At 47.8% G+C, this 22,908-nt stretch overlaps 1 protein-coding gene across 1 annotated transcript in view; it reads right to left on the bottom strand.

The window, feature by feature from the left end:
• Nucleotides 1-22,908, bottom strand: part of PSMD11 (proteasome 26S subunit, non-ATPase 11) — a 996,429-nt gene that overhangs the window by 463,163 nt on the left and 510,358 nt on the right. Inside the window, exon 7 of the mRNA XM_069634167.1 lies at nucleotides 12,891-13,035. Within this exon, the coding sequence (XP_069490268.1) occupies nucleotides 12,891-13,035 (145 nt within the window). The remainder of the gene's footprint in view (nucleotides 1-12,890; nucleotides 13,036-22,908) is intronic.

The following is a 22,908-nucleotide window of genomic DNA, read 5'->3' as shown; positions in this document are numbered from 1 at the left end:
GCACATCCTTCTGCATCAGAATGCCTGATCGGCTCGTGGTGCGCTTGGTCAAAACCTCTGCTAGCACTGCTAACTCTTGGTGGCCTCCTCTGGCTGGGGGACCACGAAGAACTCTGCAAGGCCCTGAAGGCAGTCATGAAAGGCCTTCACAGAAGCCCAAGGAATGTAGTTTTGGGTCATCAACCCCACCCCCTATTTTTCCAGACAGAAGATAGCTGTGAATCCACTGGTTGCTGAGGGGGAGGGGGAGCAGTTTGGTGGTACAGGAGGCGGGATCTGAATAACCGGCAGGGCTTGGACCAGAGGAGGAACAGGCGGCAGCAGCGCCAGAGGATGAACCGGCGGAGGGCCAAAAGATATAGAGGCCTAGGAAGCAAAACCTGTGGGATCACTTCCTTAAATATATCCCCGAGGAGCCCAGTGATCTGTGGGCAACGCATGAGGAAGCTCTCAAAGAAGCGCTCCGCTCCTTGCAAGCCGCCGGATCCCGAGAGAGAGTTGGCCTTCAGCAGCGCTGGGTGTCCGTTCCTGATCGAAGTGCCTGAGGAGGATACCCATAAAGCTGCAATGGGTAGATGTATCGCTGTGTAGACCAACCACCTGTACCATGAAGTACACCACTGCAAACTGAGGGAAGGGGACTGAACCATCTTGCATGGACCACTCGATGGGAGAGGGATCAGGAAGGCCCTGATCCGCATCCAAAATGAATGCCGGTCTAGCAGGCTCTGCTGCATGCTTATCCGCGATATTGGGGCATTGCACAGTGCTATGGACGGGAGGGCGCGAAGGCCCTGTGCCATGTGCTGGCTAAGGCATGGGAGGGTACACCTTGGACCTTGAACCTTAAACAGAAGTGTCTACCTCCGAGATAGCTCCAGTGGCCTAGAGCCCTTGGCCTGGTGGCCAGTATTCACATCGCCCCGACTGGCGTCAGAGGGTACTCCCGGTAGGCGGTGCGCTGTTAGAGAGCATTCTCAGAAACTAGCTAATTCCTCTACCTTAAGAGACCCAGAGCACTTTTGTTCGACTCTTAAGACTTTTTAATTTTTAACCTGGAGAGATCTTTTTCCCCACTCTTATGTATTTTTCGGTAATTTAACACTTTCTTTTTGGTTTTGGAGTCTGAAACTCCATAGGCATCATCATTGCATTGCGACACACAGCACCTTCAGTACAGTGGCACAGGGAAGTCTTAGATTTCCCAAAGGTTTAAATACCTTGTCTTGGAAAAACTGTTTCCAAGAGCATTAAAGTGAAATTGCCTTTACTTACAAATTGTAACTTTCTAGACCCAGCACACACCATCTTACCATAGGCTGCTGGAGGGGTTACTTAGTATCTCCTTTGTCTAGTTTCTCATGTAACCTTTTTATGTTACCCTTTCTACAATTAATCGCTGGTGGCAGTGATTTACTTTTAACTACCATTGTGTTTTTACCCAAGGGTGCCCATTTTTTCCATTCCTTGCTGGAAAGGTACTCCTTGAGATTTACTCTGCGAGCCAAACCAGATTTGGTCCCTTTGTTCTACTGAAGCCATTGGCGGGACTTATGAGTGAAGCCCGCCTCTGGCTTCAGTATGTGTGGCAGGGGCAGTGAGTGAGGTGCCCAAAACTCCCTGTGCTTAATCCCCTTGGTTACAGGAATGCACCCAAAAGGTGATTGGCTGGCTGGCTGTCCGGCAAGGACAGCCTCCCTGCTGTGCGATTGACAGCGAAGCTGTAATGAATGGGAGAAACTTGCATAAAAAAGGCGAGGCTTTTTGGCTTGGAGGGCAGAGTCGACCACTGGACGAAGGAACCCGAAGAAGAACTTGGAAGAGACAAACAAGTTACTTACCAAACTGGTAACGTTCTTTCGATGGGATGTTCCTCCGACGTATTCCACATCAATGACATGTAATGTCCACAGCTGTGAAACTTTTCAGCAGAGTGCGTATTGCTTCGAGCCGATGTCCCTCGGGGGCCTCTGTCAAGGGTCCACGTCACTGGATGTTATATATAGGACGCATGGCGTCCGTTGCCTCAGTTTAGTTTTTTTCCCCCCAGAACATTTGGCACCAGTCTCCTGCCAGTAGAACTGCCTAAAGCCTTGCGGAAACGGAAGCTGCAATCACAGAAGAAATTCTCCAGAGGGGCAGGCTGGGAGGGTGATGCGGAATATGTCGGAGGAACATCCCATCAAAAGAACGTTACCAGTTTGTTAAGTAACTTGTTCTTTCAAGGGATTGGGTCCTCAAAAATATTCCACATCTATGACAGACTCCCAAAGCAGTACCAAACTATGGAGGAGGGAAATAATTTAGAAAGGGAATTTAGATTACCCAATCAAATGGCCGAATAGAGAACTACCTTACCAAAGGCCAAATCCTGCCCATGGATGGAATCCAGGGAATAGTGTTTAACAAAAGTATGGACAGAAGCCCATGTGGCCGCTTCACAAATATTCCGAATAGGAACACCCCTTTGTAGAGCAGTGGAGGCAGCCACACCCCTATTGGAGTGAGCGCGCAATCCTACCGGAGGGTCCTTCCCCGCAAAACGGTAGCACTCAGATAGTTAGGACAATCCATCTGGACAAGGTCTGTTTGGAAACAGCCTGACCCAAGTGGTGTCCAGCATAACCAACAAAGAGCTGATCATCCACTCTGACCCGGGACATCCGTGAAAGATAAAAGCTCAAAGCTCTCCTAGGAACCAATTTATGGAGCCTGTCCTCTTTCTTACCAGGATGCGGAGTAGGGAAAAGTGCCGGAAGAATCACCTTCTGGCTCAAATGAAATTCAGACAACCTTCAGAAGAAAAGATCGCACACACAGGACAACCCTGTCCTTATGGAAAACAGTAAAGGCTAGCTTGGCAGAAAGTGCCTGCAATTCACTCACTCTGCATGCGGAAGTAAGCGCAACAAAACACAGTTTTGAAAGATAATCTCAACAGACAAGAATGGAAGGGCTCAAGCGGAGCTCCCATCAGAAACTTTAAAACCAAGTTCAAATCCCAACCCGGCACCTGGAAAGAGGACGGTGGAAACACATTAGACAGTCCTTTCAGAAACTGAAAGGAAAGGAATCTTAAAGTAAACACTCTTCAGACGAGCGCTTAAATATGGACAGCCCAGCCAGGTAACACTAAATGGTACCCCCACTTGAAGGCCCTTGTGGGCTAAAGAAAGCAGAAAAGACAACACCATAGTAATGGAACATTGGAAAGGATCCACATTCTGACCCCAGCACCAGTCGCAGAACTTCTGCCAACAGCAACGGTACAGGGATTTTGTTGCGGGCCGCCTGGCCGAAAGCAACACCTCCATCACGTCATCCGGGAGGTCCCAATCCTTGTATCTCAACCTTTCAGATACCAAGCATGAAGGTTGAGAGTCCTGATCTCTGGATGGAGAACCTGACCCCTCTCGCGAGAGCAGATCCTCTAGGTAGGGAAGACGGCGTGGAGGGCAGATGGGTACCACGCTCTCCTGGCCCAATCCGGAGCAATGAGGATCATGTGGGATCATGTGGGATAAGGCTCCTCTCACGAGTAAATTCCCTTGAGCAGAATCTCTCACTTCCGGTCGGCACTGGTGGCGAAGAGATCCACTTGTGAGGTTCCCCAAAGGGCAAAGATCTCCAGAAGGACTTCCTGAGCCAACTCCCACTCGTGAGAGACTGCTCTGCCTGCTCAGAGCGTCCGCCGCTACATTTTTGTCTCCGGCCAGATGAACTGCCGAGAGCGAAATAACCTGCTGGATGGCCCAGAACCAGAGCTGCATTGCCTCTTTGCACAACGGGAGTGACCCTACCCCCTTTTTTGTTGAGGTAATGCAAGGCCACTGTGTTGTCCAACATGATCAGGATACTCTTCGCCGCAGACACGGCAGAAAAACCTTCAGGGCTAGCCTGATGGCCCTCAGATTGATGGAGTCTGGACTCCAACGGAGACCAACGGCCACTGGCTGTCAACTTGTTGGCATGAGCGCCCCATCCTGTGAGGGAGGCATCCGTCACGATCGTCACCTCCAGCCATGGTTGCCAAAATGGTACCCCCTTCAACAGATTTCCTTCGTCAGCCCACCATAGAAGATCCTGGGCAACAGAGCGGAATCTGAAAGTGATTCGACATCTTGCCCTCAAACTGCGACCACTGCGTCTTGAGAGCGCGCTGCAGGGATCTCATCCGCAGTCTGGCCTCTGGCACCAGAAGAATGCAGGACGCCATGTGGCCGAGCAACCTTAAGAATTCGAAAGCCGGGAGACTCTGGGCAGGTTGAAACTTGTCCACCATCTGCATAATGTGATGAGCCCTCACCTGGGGAGGCGAACACTGCCCCAGGGAGGTGTCGAGCACTGCTCCGATGTATTGGAGCCGCTGGGAAGGTGTCAAATGCGACTTGTTTACATTTAGGGAGAAGCCCAGCTTGTGAAGGGAATGGCAGGTGACGGAGAGATGATCCAGGGCTTGCTCAGGAGAATGCGCCCTGATCAGCCAATCGTCCAGGTAGGGGTAGACGTGAATCCCCCCTCTCCCGAGGTACGCTGCCACAATCACCATCAGCATGGTGAAGACCCTCGGGTGGAGGTCAATCCAAATGGCAGGACCCGAAACTGAAAGTGCGAGTCACCAGCCGCGAACCTCAGGTACTTCCTGTGCTTGGGATGAATTGGCACATGAAAGTAAGCATCCTTGAGGTCCAGAGACAACAACCAATCCTCAAGTTGAAGGGCCTGGAGGACTTGAGAAAGTGACGATCCTGAACTTGTCCTTCCTGAGGCGGTTGTTAAACCAACGCAAGTCCATCCCCCATCTTTCGTTGGGATCAAAAAATAAGGAATACAATCCCTTGTTTCTCTCCGCTACAGGCTCCAGTTCTCTGGCGCCTTTCTCCAGCAGGGATAGGATTTCCTGCACAAGGAGCAGATCCAGACTCTTCAAAGAGAGCTTCCCCAGTGGATTGTGGTGAGGCTGCTGAAAGAAAAGGCAGTAGCTGTGGGTTATGACATCCAGAACCTACGCATCTGAAGTAATGGCACGCCATTCTCCAAGATGCTGCGCAAGTCTGCCCCCAACCGGCGAAGCATGGGACATGGCCTCATGACTGAGCTGGAGCGGCTGCGGCAGTGCCTGAAGGCAAAGAGGCAACTGTCCGAGCGGCTTTGGCACCCTGAGTTCCCTGTCCACCACGGGTACCCTTACGTTGGCCCCTTTGACTAGCAGCTCCTCTCGATCTACCAAAAGAGTAGAAACGAAAGGAACCTCCCCTCCATTGCTGTCCCCTAGGCCGAAAAGGGAGAGGTTGATGTACTGCAGTGCTCAAAGACTTCGCTGCAGCTTTGGAGGTCTGCAACCTCTCAAGCCTCTCGTCAGCATTGCTGCCAAATAAATGAAGATCATCAAAGGGCATGTTCAGAAAACTGGTTTGCACATCAAGAGCAAACCCAGACTTCTGCAACCACGCAAACCTGCGTAGGATGGTGCTCGCAGCCATGGAACGGCTAACACAGTCTGCCATGTCCAAATCCGACTGAAGGGATTCACACACAGCATCCTTGCCATCACGTACGAGGGCTAGGAAGCCATCCCGGTCTTCCCCTCAGGAATATGCTCAGCCACCAAGGAAACAATTCCACAGAGTGTGTAAATCTTGCCAAGACACATGTGGAGTTGACTACTTTCACTGCCATGCTACCTGAAGAAAAGACCTTCCGAGCCCATCCGTAAAAGCGCTTGTCGTCAATATCCGGAGGGATGGTAGGGTACGCCTGCTGCCTTGTGTTGGCTGTAGCCGCTTGAACCACCAAATTCTCAGGAGTGGGGCGAGTAGACAAATAGCTGGTGTCGCCAACAGATGCGCGGTACTTTTTTGACAAATTCTTATTGACCGCCGGAAGCGATTCCGGGTGCCAGCCAAGCCGATGACACCCTTTTTTGCAACGTAGGATGAAAGGGCAATACCGGGTCAGAGGGGGGATCTTGGTCCAAGATGTCAGTAAGGTCACCCTGAATAAAATCCTCAGGTATTCGGAGACCCTAGACATGAGCCGCCTGTAGAAAGTCTGCATGAGCCCCCCAGCTCAGGCCTACCAAACTCAACTTCCAGAGAAGTGCCCAGGCCACTGGCATCATGGAGGGTTTGCCTCAAATCCTCCAAGGGACTCATCCCACAATCCCGGAGCCTCATCCTGAGAAGCAGGGTCTTCAATCGCCGACCTTTCCTCCTCTTCAAAAATGTCAGCCAAAGGTCTGGAAAACCCAGCCAAAGTGACAGAGAAGGGCCTGGGGCCCAATACCGGCCTCCCAGACTTAGAAGCCTTCCGAGGCATAACCACCTGCTCAGGAAACTCTTCAGACACATTATGCCCAAAAAGCACTGAGGGCACCGAGGGCCTCAACGCCAAGGGCATCAAGAACATAGACGTCGAGACAGCTGAGGGCTTCGATGTCGGAATCCGCGCCAATGGTGTCGACGCAGAGACCTTAGACGTTGACGCTGCTACAGGCATGGGCTGATGGACGATGCTGTACTGTCAGAGTTCGACTGGCCCGCTGCCGAACGAGTCGACGCCTGCGTCGAGACCTCTGCAGCCCACAACGGTCTCGCTGGGGACGAGGACTGAATCCTAGATGCATGTCTCTTGCAACTGCCCTTGTCCACACGGGTCCTCGAGAGCTCCCTGTGCGAGTCACGGCGCTAGCCATAGCTCGAATGCGTGCGAGTCACGGTTCGAGAGCATACTCTGCTGGCTTCATGAGAGGAACCGTGCCTTGCGACTGGAAAATCGCCACAATTGCTCTTTAAAAGCTGCCCACTCCTCCCGAGTCAAGGACTTCGTGGGACAGGCTACTGAGGACGGGGGAGGCAACCGGTGCTTCCTAGAGTGCCGTGACGAGGAACGGCGGAAACCACTCCAGGACCAAGAACCTCGAGCCTCCTCCCGACGCGGAGTCGCCCCTCAAGTCGTCGGTGGAAACTCTAGACTTCGATCCAGACTTACGGGACTTCGAGGCCCCCCTACCTACCTTGAGCTTCCCCTTCCTTTCACGCAAGGCCTTGGCAGTTAGATACTGGCATTTTGAACAGTTGTCTGTGTTGTGCGACTCACCCAGACACCATAAACAAATACGGTGCGGGTCGGTCAACAAAATCTTGGACTTGCAGTCCCGGCAAGTCTTGAACCCGGACCTTGGAGTCGGAGAGGTCGAAGAAACAGACATCATAAAGGTAGATGATACACACGAGGCACGCCGAGTTTCACAAAGCTATACACGTTTGCTGTCAGAAAAAAACAAACTGAGGCAACGGGCGCCGTGCGTCCTATATATAACATCCGGTTAAGTCGACCCTCAATGGAGGCCCTCGAGGGACATCGGCTTGACGCCATCGACGCAAGAATCGTTCTGCTAAAAAGTTTCCGAAGTGCACAGCTGTGGACATTACATGTCAGATGTGGAACATCTGAAAGGACACAATCCCTTTGAAGCCTGCTGCAACTCCTGGACTGTTGGTTTGCCCGGTGAAGCCCTGCTGCTGTCCTGAAGCTCTGAATTAGCCTTGACTAGAGAATCCCTGCAAGGATGAATTCTCCTCGAGTTGGTGGGACCAATCAACTCCAAAGTGAACTCATTTGGACATCCTCTTGGAGCTGGGTGTACTTCCATTGCTGCTGGTCCCGAAGTGCCAGAGAGAGGAATACCAAACTGAGTGCATCACTTTTAAAGTTGGACCCGAGCTTGTGGAAGATCCTCCGCACTCCCGGTAAGCAGGATTGACCAAATCTGAGCCACCTCAAAGTGCTGAACCCCAGATGCGAGGAAAGTCCAGAGTGGTATCCGAGAGTCCGCGGTGGTGCTATTTGCTGCAACGCGAGGAGCTGAAACCGCAAAGTGCTGTTAAATAGATGTTTGTCCTTTTCTGCTGCTGACGAGTGCTCAGACGCTCTCCCTCTTTTCCCCACAACTAAAGATCAGGAACAACAGGATCTACAGAGCTGCACAGGAACAGAAGCCAGCTGGAACCATTTATTCTATCCAAAAGGTACTGTAAAGTTTGAGAGGACTTGCCTCTCCTCGTTGTAGTCTTGCTTGATCTCAGTTGAGACTTGTATTGGTTGCTTCTATAGAGTTGCTTGCATCTTCTACCTCTCACAAGCCTCCCGGCTTGTGATGCTACTTTGATTATACTTTTTCTACAGAGACTTCTTAAACATAGTGCAAGACTTTTGCTTACCTGCAAGAAGTGCTTCAGCTCACCTAGACTTTTGCCCGACAGTATTGGCTGCCCTGGCTCCCTGAATTACTCTCCTCTCCTCTGCTCTGCTTGGGTCTTACCTTCCCTCCAGGAAAGGGTTAATTTACTTTGCATTGTGGTTCAAAAGTACTTACCTGATTCAGAATATTTGTGTGATCTCTTGTTTTATTCTGAAATCTCTTTAACACTCATCTCAGAATTGCTCTAAATGTACCAGTGATATACTAATGTCCACAGTGTCCTAGCTATTTAAGTCACCTGAGGATGTAGGAAGTGTGTGTGCCATTCCAAATGGGTATTTGCTGATTTAGAGAAACTAGGAGTGTGTATTTTGGAGTGTATGTGTTTTACTATTATATTGCTCCTTCCGAAGAAGACTTATTCAAACTGACTGTTAAATTGTTTAATCAAGAAACCTTGAGTGCAAGTTTTTATTTGGATACTTGTCACTGAATCACTGTGTAACCACCCTACTGCTCACATTGACCCCTTTAGAGAAAAACCCTGGCTGCTCAGCCACACTACCAACCTGTGTAGTACAGACTTCTACCAAAGGTTGGGTTCCTATTGCCAGGAGGTCAAGGTTGTTGTAGTGCACCCAAAGGGTACTGCTTCAAATCTTGCCAAACACGCTGCGCCCTGAGCAACAGAGCTGGTAGTCGTGCTGGATCATGCTAAGCAATTGACTCTTGGAGGTAGACCGCGATTCTTTACCCCCTGTAGCTGACCGTGACCAACTTAATTGCCCCTCCGACCAACCACCTGGTAGAGCTCATGATCCCAGCCTCAGCGTTGAGGAGCCATACTAAACAAAGGGCCTACCTTGTCTTGACATGGGGTCCAGGAGACGAACTCAAAGACCACCTGGAGGAGCATGATCTCCCTCCAGCGTGACAAACTATACTTCAATGCCAGGGGACTAGAGCACTGCAAGCCATGCACAGGTCCAAGCGGTGGTCAGGACTCAGGCACTCCAGGCAGAGCACTTGGGGGTGCAAGGCTGAGGCCGGGAACGAGTGCTGGCAGGATGCACATCTTGTGAATACTCCTGCTTCCAACATGCGACAGGGGAGGCAAGGTACCAAAAGGAGATTAAGATTGAAAAATTAAACAAAACGGTGAGCAAGCAGAACGTTAAGTCTCTGTGCCTAGCTGCCAGTAGGGACACAGACCATGTGGAAAAAGGGACCGAGGTGAGGCGCCGGAAGGCGGGGCCTGGAGGGGCGTTTCCACACACAGGGCCGGGGACACCCACGTGGACTAAATTTAAAGGGGAAGCTCAATTTTTCATTACCAAAGGTTACGGTACCATCCACATGTTGGGGGACGCCCACAAGGACGGAGGCAAGGGGACAGGACATATGAATAGAAGTCTATCTTTCCTTAATAAAGCACTGTCCTCCAGTAAGGAAGGCCGAGCTGGTTTGATGGTCCCAAACCCTAGTCTCAGTACTCCCGTCTTGGCACCCTCTCCTGCCAAGTAGGATACTCCATACTGCTAGTTTCACAGTTCTCTCAATATTTGCTTCCATCCAGAGCCTTGGTTTACTCTCCTGCCAAGGTCTGTACAGGCCACTGATGTTTGCAAAGTTAGTATTCCCCAAGTTACTGATGGGGGTTTGCTTTCGTTATCTGGGTGCCAGACCCCCTTCTCTTGGTTATGCCTAGTGCTTGTTCTCACCTTGATCCACAGCCTTGGTTTGCTCTCCTGCCAGGGGCCGTGTATGCCACTTTGTTTTTACAGCTCATACTGCCATTAGTTACTGGTAGGAGTATGACTTTGTTACATCAAGACCCCCCCCCCCCACTAGGTTACTCTGCATCTGTGGATATTGCGTTCCTGATTTGCTTTGGGGCCCTTCTCACTCTCTGGGTCCCTCTCCAGCCCTGTGACCAGTCACCCCTGTACTTGTAGTGTCTGGGATCTCACCCTCAGGCTATTTGCGGGTCTCCAGGAGCTTCAGGGGCTTTCCTGGCTTTGGGACTTCGCTTTGTCTTCCTCGTCCCTCCCCTGCAGTTCAGGCAGTTTTGTTCCATGCCAACAGCCTCTGTTACTGGAGAGTGTCAGGTTTCCCCCCCTATCTGCCTCTGCATCACGTACCTTTTTTGCGAGAGCTACGAGCGTGCCGCCTTCTTGGACAGTCTGCTGTTCTACACTGGGTTTGCGCGAGCCTCGCAGAGTCCACGGTGCGTGCTGAAACGAAGTTGAAGAGTCACTGCTCTCTTCCCTCTCCGACTTCAACTGACAGATGACCAATACGAGCATCTGGGGGACTGGAACATGTGTATGCGTTCTGGCAAGTGATTATTCCTCGTGGCGTTGTCCCAGGGGTTCTCATTGGGATGTGCTACTATAGCACATGGAAATAACAGGTAGGAACAAGGGAGGGTCAAGGGGATTCTGCTTTCTCCGGAAGTGGTCAATGCTCTCAATGGGGTCTTCCCTCCCCATGAGATCCTCCCGCTGAGAACCACCCTCCCCCCCACCCAGGAGGGGTGGGGGGATTATTTGGTAGCAACCTCACCAACCTGACATCATGGGAAGGGGATTCCCCATCTAAAGCCGTTACGCTCTCAGGATTCGTCACAGGAGGGCTTTGGGTAAGCAGTATTGCCAAAGCCTAAAGTTACAAAACAATGTAAAATGTTCTACAAACTTTTAAAGTGTGGAGAGTGGAGTGAAGTTTGGTTGTAACTTAACATTCACCCCCAACCCCCAACACCCCTCTCTGATTTCATCAGACTTGGTAGGTCATTGGAGGGTCACCACAGGTAGGTTTTCCCACCATTGGTTCTGTTCAGAGATGCCCAGGAGTGGTGGATGCAAGGGAAGGACCTGGTGCAACGTGTTCCAGTGGATGAATACAGCAATCACCAATGCAGGCCTTCTGTAGGCACTCTACCAGATGCAGAGAAAGCCGGTTTCGGCAACCGTCAATGAAGCATGGTGTTAGGAAAGATCTCTCTTTACTGCACCTTTCGTCATGACTCCCTTGAACTGGTTTGGCTATAACTTCCAGAGTGGTCCATGTCACAATATAGGTTGGCCTATGAATCTGTAACTCAGGTCCGATTATAGGAAATCTGTCCCAACACATTGCGACAACAGGCATCACAGATATCACGGTTGAAGAGAGCACACCTCGGGACGTCTACATTTTGCAGGAAGGCTACTTGCAGGACAAGCTGAAGACCCCTGAAGTTCCAAGTCAAAACGTGGAACCGCCCACGCTTCAAATTTGAGTTGGTCAACCAAATGGATGGCCCATGGACACTTCCGAAGACTCCACTTGGCAGGGCACCAAGAAAATGTTCAGAATTGTTCTTCCCACCATGCCAAAGGGTCGAAGCACCGACAAGTGTCTAATATCAGTAACCAGACAGGGCTCCACCGTGACTGCAGCAAACGTTGGTTGGCAGGCCTTCTCAGGATCGATCCACGGGTCTCGCCAAGTCTTGCAGTCTTCAAGGCTATGCAGGATACTTGGCTCCTCTTCAGATCTCTGGGGAATGGCTGCAGACACCTTCATATCCAAAAACTCGGGTGCATACAGAAACTCGGGCCACCCAATTGAAGAACTGCCCCATCTCTCTCACACACACACACACACACACACACACACACACACACCAGCCTCCCCTCCCCTCAAGCAGTGGTCCAATCAGGGACCACTGTTGGTGAAACTCATGCATACACTCCAGACATATACTGTTTGCGTATTGGGACCAGCCAGACCCAACCTACTTCCTGGCTTTCAACTAACATGGCCTGCACTAGCCTACAAAAAGCACTTGTTTCACGGGCAAATTCATGAGCATAAAAGGATTTTCCTGACCTGCGAAGGCAGGAAGGTGGCCAAAAGACAAAATGGCAAAAAAAACGAAACCTTCTGGCATGGCCATGTTAGGAAACTAGCCACAGTAGCCAAACACTAAAAAAATATATACACAGTAAAGAAATAGTGAAAAAGAACTGCCACCAGGCAGTTGTCTTTAAGCACATTTGAAAGTGACCCAAAAATCCTCCAAGTGTATTCTAGGGTGATGCAATGCAGTGCAATGGGATACTTTTGTAAGATGCATTGTGCAACATGAAACCAACCAAAAAAAATATGTAAAAAGAAAAAGGTAACAGTTTTCCAGTGCTGACAGTCTGCAGGGGCAAAAGGCCAATTGAGTGAAGCTGAAGGCTTCACTTGACAATATCCGGACGAAGTGCAAAATCAAAAGCAACACATTTGGGGGTCCATAGAACACGGAGGGAAAGTTGCTTAAAGAGAAAACTTTCAGAACACCCATTACCCCCAACCAAATGGCAGACAGGTTATATTAACCTAAACCTGGAACTATGATGAACGTATTAATATTCTGCTCTGTTGAATGCATACAGCATTGGGGTAGATAATTATAGGTTTAACCATGCATTAGATTGCAATGTGCAATTTGTTTGAATATTACTCATACTAACATGTATAATTTTAATGTGATTGTATTCGTTTTGCGATTTGAAAATTCTAAAACGCATGTGATGACTTTCCACTTAACATTTTATCCACCATCAGAACCCTCAATGCAATCAGTTTTATTCTTCTAATTTCCCTACCACGCTATTCAGTGCAATGTTCAAAGAGGCCAGTGGTTACTTACTTGTTCAGCATGATTTTACAAAGCAGCATGTACTTAAGTGCAGTGATGGCTTTTGGGTTGTCAATGGAATCATACCCCTCAAAGGCTTCATAAAAATAAGAGTACGCTGTTTTCCAGTCTTTCTCTTCAGCAGCATGGATAATGCCTACCAAAAAAGACAGACAACTTGTCGGTTCATTTAGAAATCAATAGACCGGCACAGGCAAACCAAAACCGCAAAGTGAAAGCAGTGTAACATTACTGAAGTCATGGTGCCGCCCAGTGCTCCAACAATGAGCTTTAAAAAAGACATGCTAATCAGATTCAGAAAGTAATGAATACATAGATGACAATTTTCTAGTCAACAAAATATAACTAGCTCAGGATTCCATTGCACAAATATCAACTTTGTCAAACAAAAGTTGAAAGTCAGTATTTTTTCCTCCTGGCAAACCTCGGCACCTTACCTTCTATGAATTCAAATACTTGCTAAAATATTCACACGTGATGTGAGCAGAGAATGTTGCAGCACTTCACATTCTTTAGTCTAAACACAAAGTTAGAACCATTAAAAACGTTTAATGCATTTTCCCCCGCCATTGACTTCAAAGTATCCCCCCATGCCCCAGCATATCTGTTGTGGACTTGGGCTTCTGGCAGATTTTTGTTGAAGATGGCTTTTTTTAGTCTACCCACTCCTTTACTCGTGTTTCGTTGCACTGAGTAGCCCCAATAGCTGCCAGTATGGGGAAAGCTTCTCCCATTTCTCTTTGCTGTTTCATTGTAGCTCCGCCCACCTAAGTTAAGTGCTGCATGGAACATTTTTCTTTTGAGTTATTGGTAACCTCTTTTTGATCTGTACAAAAGATCAAAACTATTTTAACCATCCACCATTCTTCTCAATTAAGTTTTTAATACTAAATACTCAAAGGGCTGCTCCTCTTGGTAAAAGACCAGCTCTTTGGATAATATTGTTTTTGCGAGTAGTACTATCCTTTAAGTTTGGCAAAATTCCGAGACCAGATACAGCAATTGCCAAAGTCCGGTCATGGACTCCCAGTCTGTTAGTGGGTCTGAACTGTCGGGAACCGTTTCCAGTAATCATCTAGCCACCTGCGCATCAGTCAGGCAGTGCCGGTTGCTTGTTATTAGGTAGACTTTTCCACAGCCTTCTGGTGATGGGGACCGAGTGCATTTAAATTCATGCTAAATAAGGGTTCCAAACAAAAGGTACATCAGACCACTCCATAATGGTGGCTAAGTTATAGAAGTAAGGCTGGTAGTTAAGAACAGTTATCACGCAAAGAACACACTGCACAGGTATACACCGAAAAATAAACACTTAATATTCTGTATGTGATTTTAGGTCAAAGTACATTGGGTCAAAACGCATAGTAAAATCAATAGGCATCAAAACACCAGGTCATGAAATACCACACCGCCTCCTAAAAGTAAATCTAAGCCCATGACCTGGTGGTAGGCACACTACATATAGGCCAGGCTGTAAGAAAAGGGAACCCTAGACAACGCATTAATACGGTCCGCTTAGCCAGCGAAGGCCACAGCTTTCCCTGGGAAAGGGATTTTGATGCAAGGCATTTCCTGACCTGAGAAGGTAGGAAGAAGACCAAAGTACAGGCGAACAACAGCTTGGCACTGCCATTTTAGGATGCAAACCACCTTTAGTAGCAGTTTGCAGTAAGTGCAAAAAAATGTCACATGTAAAGTAACGCAATAACTATAAATATATCACAGGTGCCACCAGCTTGTTTTAGGCACATTGTAAAAGTAAGCAAACAACCATTATATAAAAAGATATATATCATAACTGCACTTCACTAAGGTGATGTGTACAATTATAGAAATACAAGAATACAAAGGGGGACATTCTCTCAGTACTGAGTCTTTGGGACTTGTCAGTTTCCCCATATGAATGAGCAAAACAGGCAAGAGTGTTAGGGAGAATTTTCATTTCGGTGCGAATTTCCTTCAACCTTAGAGACCACCAGCTCTTTTGCTGGACTTAGGACTCTCATTTTAACTCGTGAGTGGGACCTTTTTCTCACACTCGTGTTTTTCCCCCGATTTGGATTTTATGTTTCCACTGTTTTTGGAGTCTGACAAACTTCATAGGCATCTGCTTTTTGTATAGTGACAGACAGCACCTTCAGTCCAGTGTCACTGAGAAATCCTTTAGATTTCTTTTAAGGTTTAAATAACTGTTCTTGGGTGAACTACAATTCCCCAAGAAGAGTAAAGTGAAATGGACTTCACTTACCTTTTCTCTTTGTAGGTCCAGCACACACCATTTTATGTAGAGAGCTGGAGGGTTACTTAGTAGACCCTTATCCTATTTTCTCATGTACCATTTCTTTGGTACCGTCACGACTTTAAATGGCTGAAGGCAGTGGTTTAATTTTTACTACCATTGTGCTTTTCCACCGCAGGCTGAACCTCGGCTGCAGTACAGCGCCCATGGGTGTCCATTTTGTCAAAATGATCCACACCCAGTCTTCATTTTTCGCCATTTCTTGTTTGTGAGGTCTTTCTCTGCTTTTACTCTGCGTTGAGACAGATTTGAGCCCTTTGTGTGTTTTGCCTTTGGCGGGCTTCAGCCCTGAAGCCCACCCCTGGATCCAGTGTGTGTGGAAGGGCAGGAAGTGAGGGAGGTTTCCGAACCTCCCCTGTCCTTTGGCTCTAGGTGTGCCTGAACGAAAACTGTCATGATTGGCAGGCTGCTGTCCTAAAAGGACAGCCATCCTGCTGTGTGATTGACAGCCCAGGCTGGGCATGAATGGAAAAACTTGCATAAAAGGCGAGGGTTTTGGGACTACAGGCAAGGTCGACCACTGGAAGAAACATCTGAAGCAGAAATCGTGAAGAGATGCCTGCTGCAACCATCTGGATCTCGAGGTAGCGGTGAGGCTCTGCTGCAGTGCTGACCTTTTTCGAATCTACAAACTCCTGAAGGGACTGTTCCCTTGGTTTAGTGGGACCAACTAACCCAGAGACGAACTCCAGTTCGGTGCAATTCCCGACTAGCTGTGCCTCTCTGTTGCTGCAGAAGCCCAATTTCAGAGGTCGAGTGTCTATTACTGAGTGCAACGTCTGCCACAGAACAAATCCGGTCAAAAGCTCAAGGAGCCTCCGAGGAACCCTCCAGAAGCAGGAAATCCCAATCCAGAGTCCCCTTGACCAGGCGCGCAGACCAAGGGAGCAAGGAAAGTCCAACTAGAGATTTGTTCTGCATCAGTGCTGTTTGAGAAGCGCTGTAACAGGGAAGTGCCGCTGAATCGAAGAGAGCTTGTAGCTGCCAACGACTGTCCAGAGTACTGCCGCAAGAGCCCTCCAGACGTCCTCTCGTCCCCACGACTGAGGCTCAGGAACCAGGGTCTGCATAGCTGTAGCAAGACTATATTCAGCGGGACCACTTTTCTTCTAAATAAAGGTACTATTTAGGCTTGGGGGTACTTACCTTCTTCCCTCAAGTCGTGCTGTCTCACTTGAAATTTGCACTTGCTTAACTGAGTTTATTTCAACTCCCCTTTGCACAGGCCTAACAGCTTGTGTCTTCAATGATTTCCTTTGAACAATATGACTTTGTGAAATACTCGTTATCCAAGAAGTGCATCGGAACTATAGAATGTCCAAATTACTTTGGCTGCCCTGGCTTCCTAAAGGCACTCTTCTAAATCCATTGACTTTGGCATTGTGTGTCCCTCCATAGATGATAGCTTGATGAATACGGTTACTGCTGGGAAAGGCTTATCTAGATTTCGTTGGAGGATTCAGTTGTCCTCGCATGTTTAAGGAACTGTTCTAAGCTTTTTATTTTCCTCAACCCTTTCTGCAACCCAGAGTCAACAAAGTATATTTGTGTTATATATAAATGCAAAAACTACCCTTGTAATTGAAGTAACTTCAGGGTGTAGAAGTGTATTGAGCATAACCCAAGAATATTCACCATCTTTATTGATTCTGTAAACTATTTCCAAAGTTTACTTGAACCGTTACAAAGAAGTGCCTTTTTAAAGAATGCTTATTAAAAACTAATGTTAATTAAATAAGTAAATATAACTGAAACCTTGATTGTGTTACTTGTATTGACTGGTTTCATTTGTAAAGCTCTAAAGCTCTAGAGCTCACATTTACCCCTCTTGAGATAGGCCTGGCTGCTCAGTCACACTACCAACTTGTGTAGTACAGACCTATACCAAAAGGTGGGTTACTGATTACCAAGCAGATACATCATGTGTAGTGTCACACAGAGTGACAGCACCAATTCTCACTATATCACCACTCTGGCAGTGGCAGGTGACTCAGCAAGCATAAACAACTCCCTCCTGGAAGGACCTTCAAGTAGGAAAGCAGAAGTGAGAGTGTTCTTGGGCCATGAGCTGGAGACCTGCAGAGTCTCAAGTTAACAGTCGGAACAGCGACAGATAATCAACAAAGGCCCCGACAGCCTACAGGATTGTCTCTTGACACTTGAATGGCTCCAGAGATCCACTTGTAAGGGTAAAGGCTAGTTGGTCCCACTATCCAAGGGCGAAAATCCTAGACTTGCTTTGAGATTGAGGAAGACGTAAGGAAGTAGTGTCTTTTCTTTCATGGATTCACATGCTGTGAATATTTCCCACCGACAGGCTGGGAAATATTCACAGCATATGAATCCATGAAAGATCCAATGCTGCAGAAAAGGCTTTAGAAGTACTTGGCTGGAGGTAATGGTGGGGGTCTTCAACTGGCTACAGCTCTTCGTAGTAGGCTTGGCCCAATAATTATCTGAAGAATGGCTGAATGAGCCTTCCATTTATCCTAGATGTGAGCCAAGGTCGCCCCAGGCCACAAAGTGAAAAGAATCTGCAACATTCAAACTGGCACGTCAAATCATGGACAGCGACTTGCCCCACATCGGCCCATCAACAAAAATCCTACTGATAAGTCTGGATTTGGACCAAGGCTGTCCCAGCCTCAACATTGGCCCAGGTACAGGGGACAAGGACACGCAAGGACAAGGACACACGCGCATAGGCTTTGTGCAGAAAAGGGCTTTCATTTTATGGTATTTCCTAACCCGAGAAGGAAAAGAGGCAGCCAAAGGACAGTATTGCCAATGGACAGGGCGAAAAATTAGTGGCACTGTCATTCTACAAGCGTATCGAGGCCACCAATAGTGGCAGACACACAGCGTACAAGACCACTTACATCACATTACATAATACCTATACAAAACTTTTGCCTTTGTTAGTACTGGTTTTTAACAGGACTTCAGTGCAAGGAACAGATGCAAGGGAACACATCTGTCTTATTTCAATTACAAGGACTCATTCACGTGCATAATTAAGGCACATCGGAAGACTGCTGAAAAACAACACTGCCAGACCCTACACAACACAAACGCTGATCTTATTACATAATAGAAATAGATAGAAATCGAGGACTACACACTTCCCAAGCACCGCAATTTATATCTGGCAAGAACATGGAAAACGGTCGGAAAAAGGTGCAAGCAGCCAATCAAAGGTTATCAGTGATTCACACATCTGTGCGTGTGCCCAGGTCAGAGTAGACTAAATAAGGTTTTACAGCAGTATTCTACATCGTTAGACACAGCTTACACAGTAGAATAGGCATTTGCAAAATGCCTGATCACATCCACTCAAATGCGGTTTTGCTCACTTTTCAGGGAGCTGTACGCTTCTGTGTTGCCCAACCCCTGCTTTAAATTCCTCCCATTGGTTTAGCATGAGAACAAGGGAGTGCAATGTACCAATTCTTTTGTGGTCAGGGGACACGCACAGCACGTTTCCAGTTTAGGTGCGAGTGTGGAGTATCTTTGCTGCCTTCTCTGACATTTTGCAAAGACACCTTATCAACTTGTGTGTGTAAAAGTTGTAAAGGTAAGAGCACAATCCAGTCAACACCCCCACGCACTTCAGAGACAGCCCAACAGACTCCTGGAACCTTTGACTCTTCTGTAGTGTAAATAGCTCTTAATGGGCTAGGCAGAAACTTCCCTGGCTCCAGGAGAACCCCTACTCCCCCCCCCCCCACCGCCTGTGGATAACAACTCACATTGTGCATACGCTAATCCTAGATATTCCTCCCAACCTTTGTAAGGACAAACAGTAAAACCTTAATGAATACAGCATGGCTGTTTTAGGACTGCTCCGATCATTTTAGCTGTGGCACAAGTAGGGGAACCCCCCATGAAAACCCGAGCTAGAAATGGGTCGGAGAGACTGCCAACTCAAGATTGCAGCCTTATGGAAAAGTCCATCATATCCCTAACAACATAACCCTGGTGCCCGTGACAACAAACTGCTCTTTTTCTTCCTGCCGTTGCATCTCCTTGTCCCCTTTCTTTAGCCCAGTGAGAAGTACATTTTTTTTAGGCATCCACAACCTTACCCCATCTTTTCTGCCATGCATTTCATTGTGAAAAATGGCATGCAAAGTTGAAACATCACCAATACGACAGCCCGGTGCCACATCAAAAGCTGTTTGTTGGTTGTGGTGGAGGTGAGTTTTTCGTTTTGGACTGTGTGAGTAGAGCTTGAGGGAGAGAGCAAGACAGACATTTTGGCAACATGACCAGGGATTTTAGCCACTGACCAGACTCCTTTCCCTAACCAAAACGGGCCGATTTCCCAACAGGCACAGAGCACAGCACCAGAGAAATGGTAGAATGAGCTCTGAGGCATCTCTCGGCATGCTAACCAAGGCAATAAAGGTGAATGCAGCCCCACATTTCAAGTAGTACTTTCTTTGAACTCAAGGGTTCTTGCCTCCCATAACCCTTAACTGCAGCTTACAGACTGCCTCCCTTCCCCACTCAACTTACAACTCGCAGATGCTGGTTTTGTTGCACATGGGATAACATCTGTTGAGAGATATCATGAATCTGGCCAGGACAACAGCTTTTAGGAGGCCAGCCCAGTTACAGTCAACAGGGGAACTCCGAGGTTAACCAAACCCAAGTCAAGGTAAACGTTGAGCGCAGTCAACACTATTCTCAGGAGAGAATGAGTGGGGTCAGGTGTCCACAATGAGTCCACACAGTCAAGCACAAATTAAATTTAGACAGTAATGTATACAAATACAGTATTTATTCTAAGCCTTAAACACACAAAAGTGAAACAAGCAGGTGATAATACTGCACACCACAATGGACATAACAGCCACCAAAGGTTCTGTAAGGATGTCGTAGAAAGCAGACAGCATAGGTTCTGTATGGATGTCGAAAGAGGAACTAACAAAGGTGGATGTAATGGTTTATTTGTACAGCGCATACACAAGTGAAAGCGCTTCAAGGTAGGAAGGGAGCAAGGGAAAACAGTCATTCTTAGGCCTTGAAGTTTCAGAATGATCTAACAAATAGTAAATAACGTCCTAGACACGACGGCATTTCACCTAGTGCCAGTGCATGAAGTTTTACCGGCTCAACCAGATTGGTGGTGGGGGGGGGGCGGACAAGGGGGACAAGACAGAACTTACTAGGATTAGTAAATTCAAATACAAAGGTACAGGTGGAGGTCTAAAGGGGGTCGCCGGGGGGGAGATATAAGTGTGCCCAGTCTAGCAGGGCCCTGGGTTAATTGCAGAGATGTTACCTCTGTCATGGAACAAAAGCTGAAAGTGCAGTAGTGTTGCGCATAGTGCAGAGGCCCGGAGGCAAGTGCAAAGACTGGTGGGGCGCCTGGGACCTATGAGTCTCTGGAGATGACCATATCAACGCAGTGCACATCCAATGTAATAGGTAAATAAGTCTGATCTGAATGTCAAGAACACTAATTAGATACAATTCAAGGTGCGGGGAGAAAAGAATGTTCCTGGCACATGGACCAAAAGATACATAATGCAACAAATAAAGTTCCCAAAAGTTAGGGAACACCCGTCCCCTGCACTCTATCACTAGCTTATCAAAAAGACAAACAATTGAGGATACTTTTATATAAAATTCGTGAAAATGTATAATTATTTCAAGAGGAAACTGATTTGTGTACATATAAAAGGGAATTCTGTGTGAGCTAGTGCAGTCCTACTGGCATGTAAGCCTGACATATTAAGGAGTGCAGAACAGATGAGACATCAAAAGGTTCTAGACCTGCCACCCAGTCATGATTCCCGCCCCTCATGTCACCAGCCTTCCAAGATGTCAGGCTGGAGCCAGGCCACGATCACCTGCATGGCCCTCAAGGGCCTCTCCATACCTCCAAAGACCCACTTGGAGTCAGATTTGGCGCTTGTGGCACCAGACTCACTCACTCCCATAGGATAACATTGGGGATTGGACTTTTAGTGCATTGATGGGGACAAGATGGATGCCCCCACATATTTTGGTTCCCAGAACTGCATGTGCAGTCTAGTCCTTTGGGTGTGGTTCAACCCAGAGACACCTGGGATACCCAGAGACTATTTAAGCCAAGCCCAGGCTGAGAAACATGCTTTGTGTTTTCTGCACCTGCAGCAGGACACTCACCGTGTTCGGATCTGTCTCCAGGAGGACTGCATCTTTCTTCTGCGCTCAGCTCCTGCAAGAACACCGTTATGAACAGCCTTACCTTGCAGCGCTTCTGCCCATCATTCATCGCTCCTTCTGTTCTGCGGGCATCTTCGGCGGCATCATTCACATCCAGGCACGCCGCTTCCTAAGGAAAAGGGAAAACAGAAAAAAGGCATTAGTAAGCATTCTGCAAATCTTCGCTTATTTTTAAATACTGTACGAGCTTCAAACGCTTACCTGAATCCCAGCCGCTCTGGGGGAACTCTGTCTCCAGAACTTCTCATCCATCTGCAAGAGGGAAAAGACACTCCAGGTTAGCGTGGAAACATCTAGAGGCGCAGCACACCACGCTTACTCACCGCATTTGTTCTTCATAAGTGGCATCCACGCTGAAAACGTCGCGGCACCTAAAAGACACAGGAAAAGAACTCCGTTCAATACAAATACGAAAGGGGTGCATCGCGCTCTCACTCACCTTCAGCGCTACTCATCTCAGCAGCACGCCGCCATCCCCGGACGCCGGCCATCATCTAAGGAAGGAAAGGAACGAAGTTAGAGAACTGTTCAAAAGACTCATTATACTTACCTGTCGGACTCTTGCCAGTGAAGTAACGAGCTTGTATCAATCAACGCGCCCCTGAGCTGAAAGCAGGCCGGAGAGGTCACTATCCAAGAAAACAAGGTGAGCTGTGGATCAAAGGGAAGGGTTGCACCCCGGGGAAGAAGCGTTTCAAGCACACAGACACAATAGGGAGTTAAACTCTACCAATCCTGTGTTTCAGGCCCAGTCTCCAGTCGAATAGCCTCCAGGGAAGGGTTCGAGGTTGTAGGAGGTTATAAGAACAGGCCGAGTAACGTCCCCGTGGATACCAGGTGAGCGTTACACACCCGGCTGCTCCATCTCCAAAGAGTGTACAGTCTAATCTAGACCAGTGCTGACAAATTAACAATTTTGTGGTACCAAATGGAAAAAAATCTCATTCTGCGTCAAGATTCGTTTAGACATCATGTAAAGTTTTTTGATGTAAAAAGATATCTGCTCAAGCTGGTAATCTATTAAGAAGCCCAGTGGTCTCTGCCTTAAATGAGTGCACAAGCTAAATGTTACTCTCCAAACAGTATAGAGATGGAAAGAGGCCACAAGTGATGCTAAAACGTGAATCCCAAGAGTAATCTCAAATGCATACGTCCAAACCATTTAAAGATATTGGCCCAGGTAAAAGTCTCAGTTCATCCCTAGGGGGGTCATTGCGTCCAAATGATAAATCCAATGTAGCTCTTTGCGCCAACCTCTGTCCCATATTGCCCCCTCTTGGCAGTGGGTGTACTACTTCTAGGATTACCCATCTCAATTGTGCTATTGTATGTTAATTTCCCATTACCTTTACTGATCATTCTTTAGATCAATCATTACTTGAAGACTCCTGATGAAGAGTATCTTGAAACGCATTGGGTCACCATTACTGAATTAAAAGGTTTTATGAAAAATAAATTGTGAAACATGTCTGGTATGTGTACACAAATTAGTTC

This window comes from Ambystoma mexicanum, chromosome 13 (genome assembly GCF_040938575.1).
Source record: "Ambystoma mexicanum isolate Mex_15411 chromosome 13, UKY_AmexF1_1, whole genome shotgun sequence".
Lineage (NCBI taxonomy): Eukaryota > Metazoa > Chordata > Amphibia > Caudata > Ambystomatidae > Ambystoma > Ambystoma mexicanum.
Note: the sequence above shows the minus strand (reverse complement) of the source record. Positions and strands in the feature narration are given on the sequence as shown.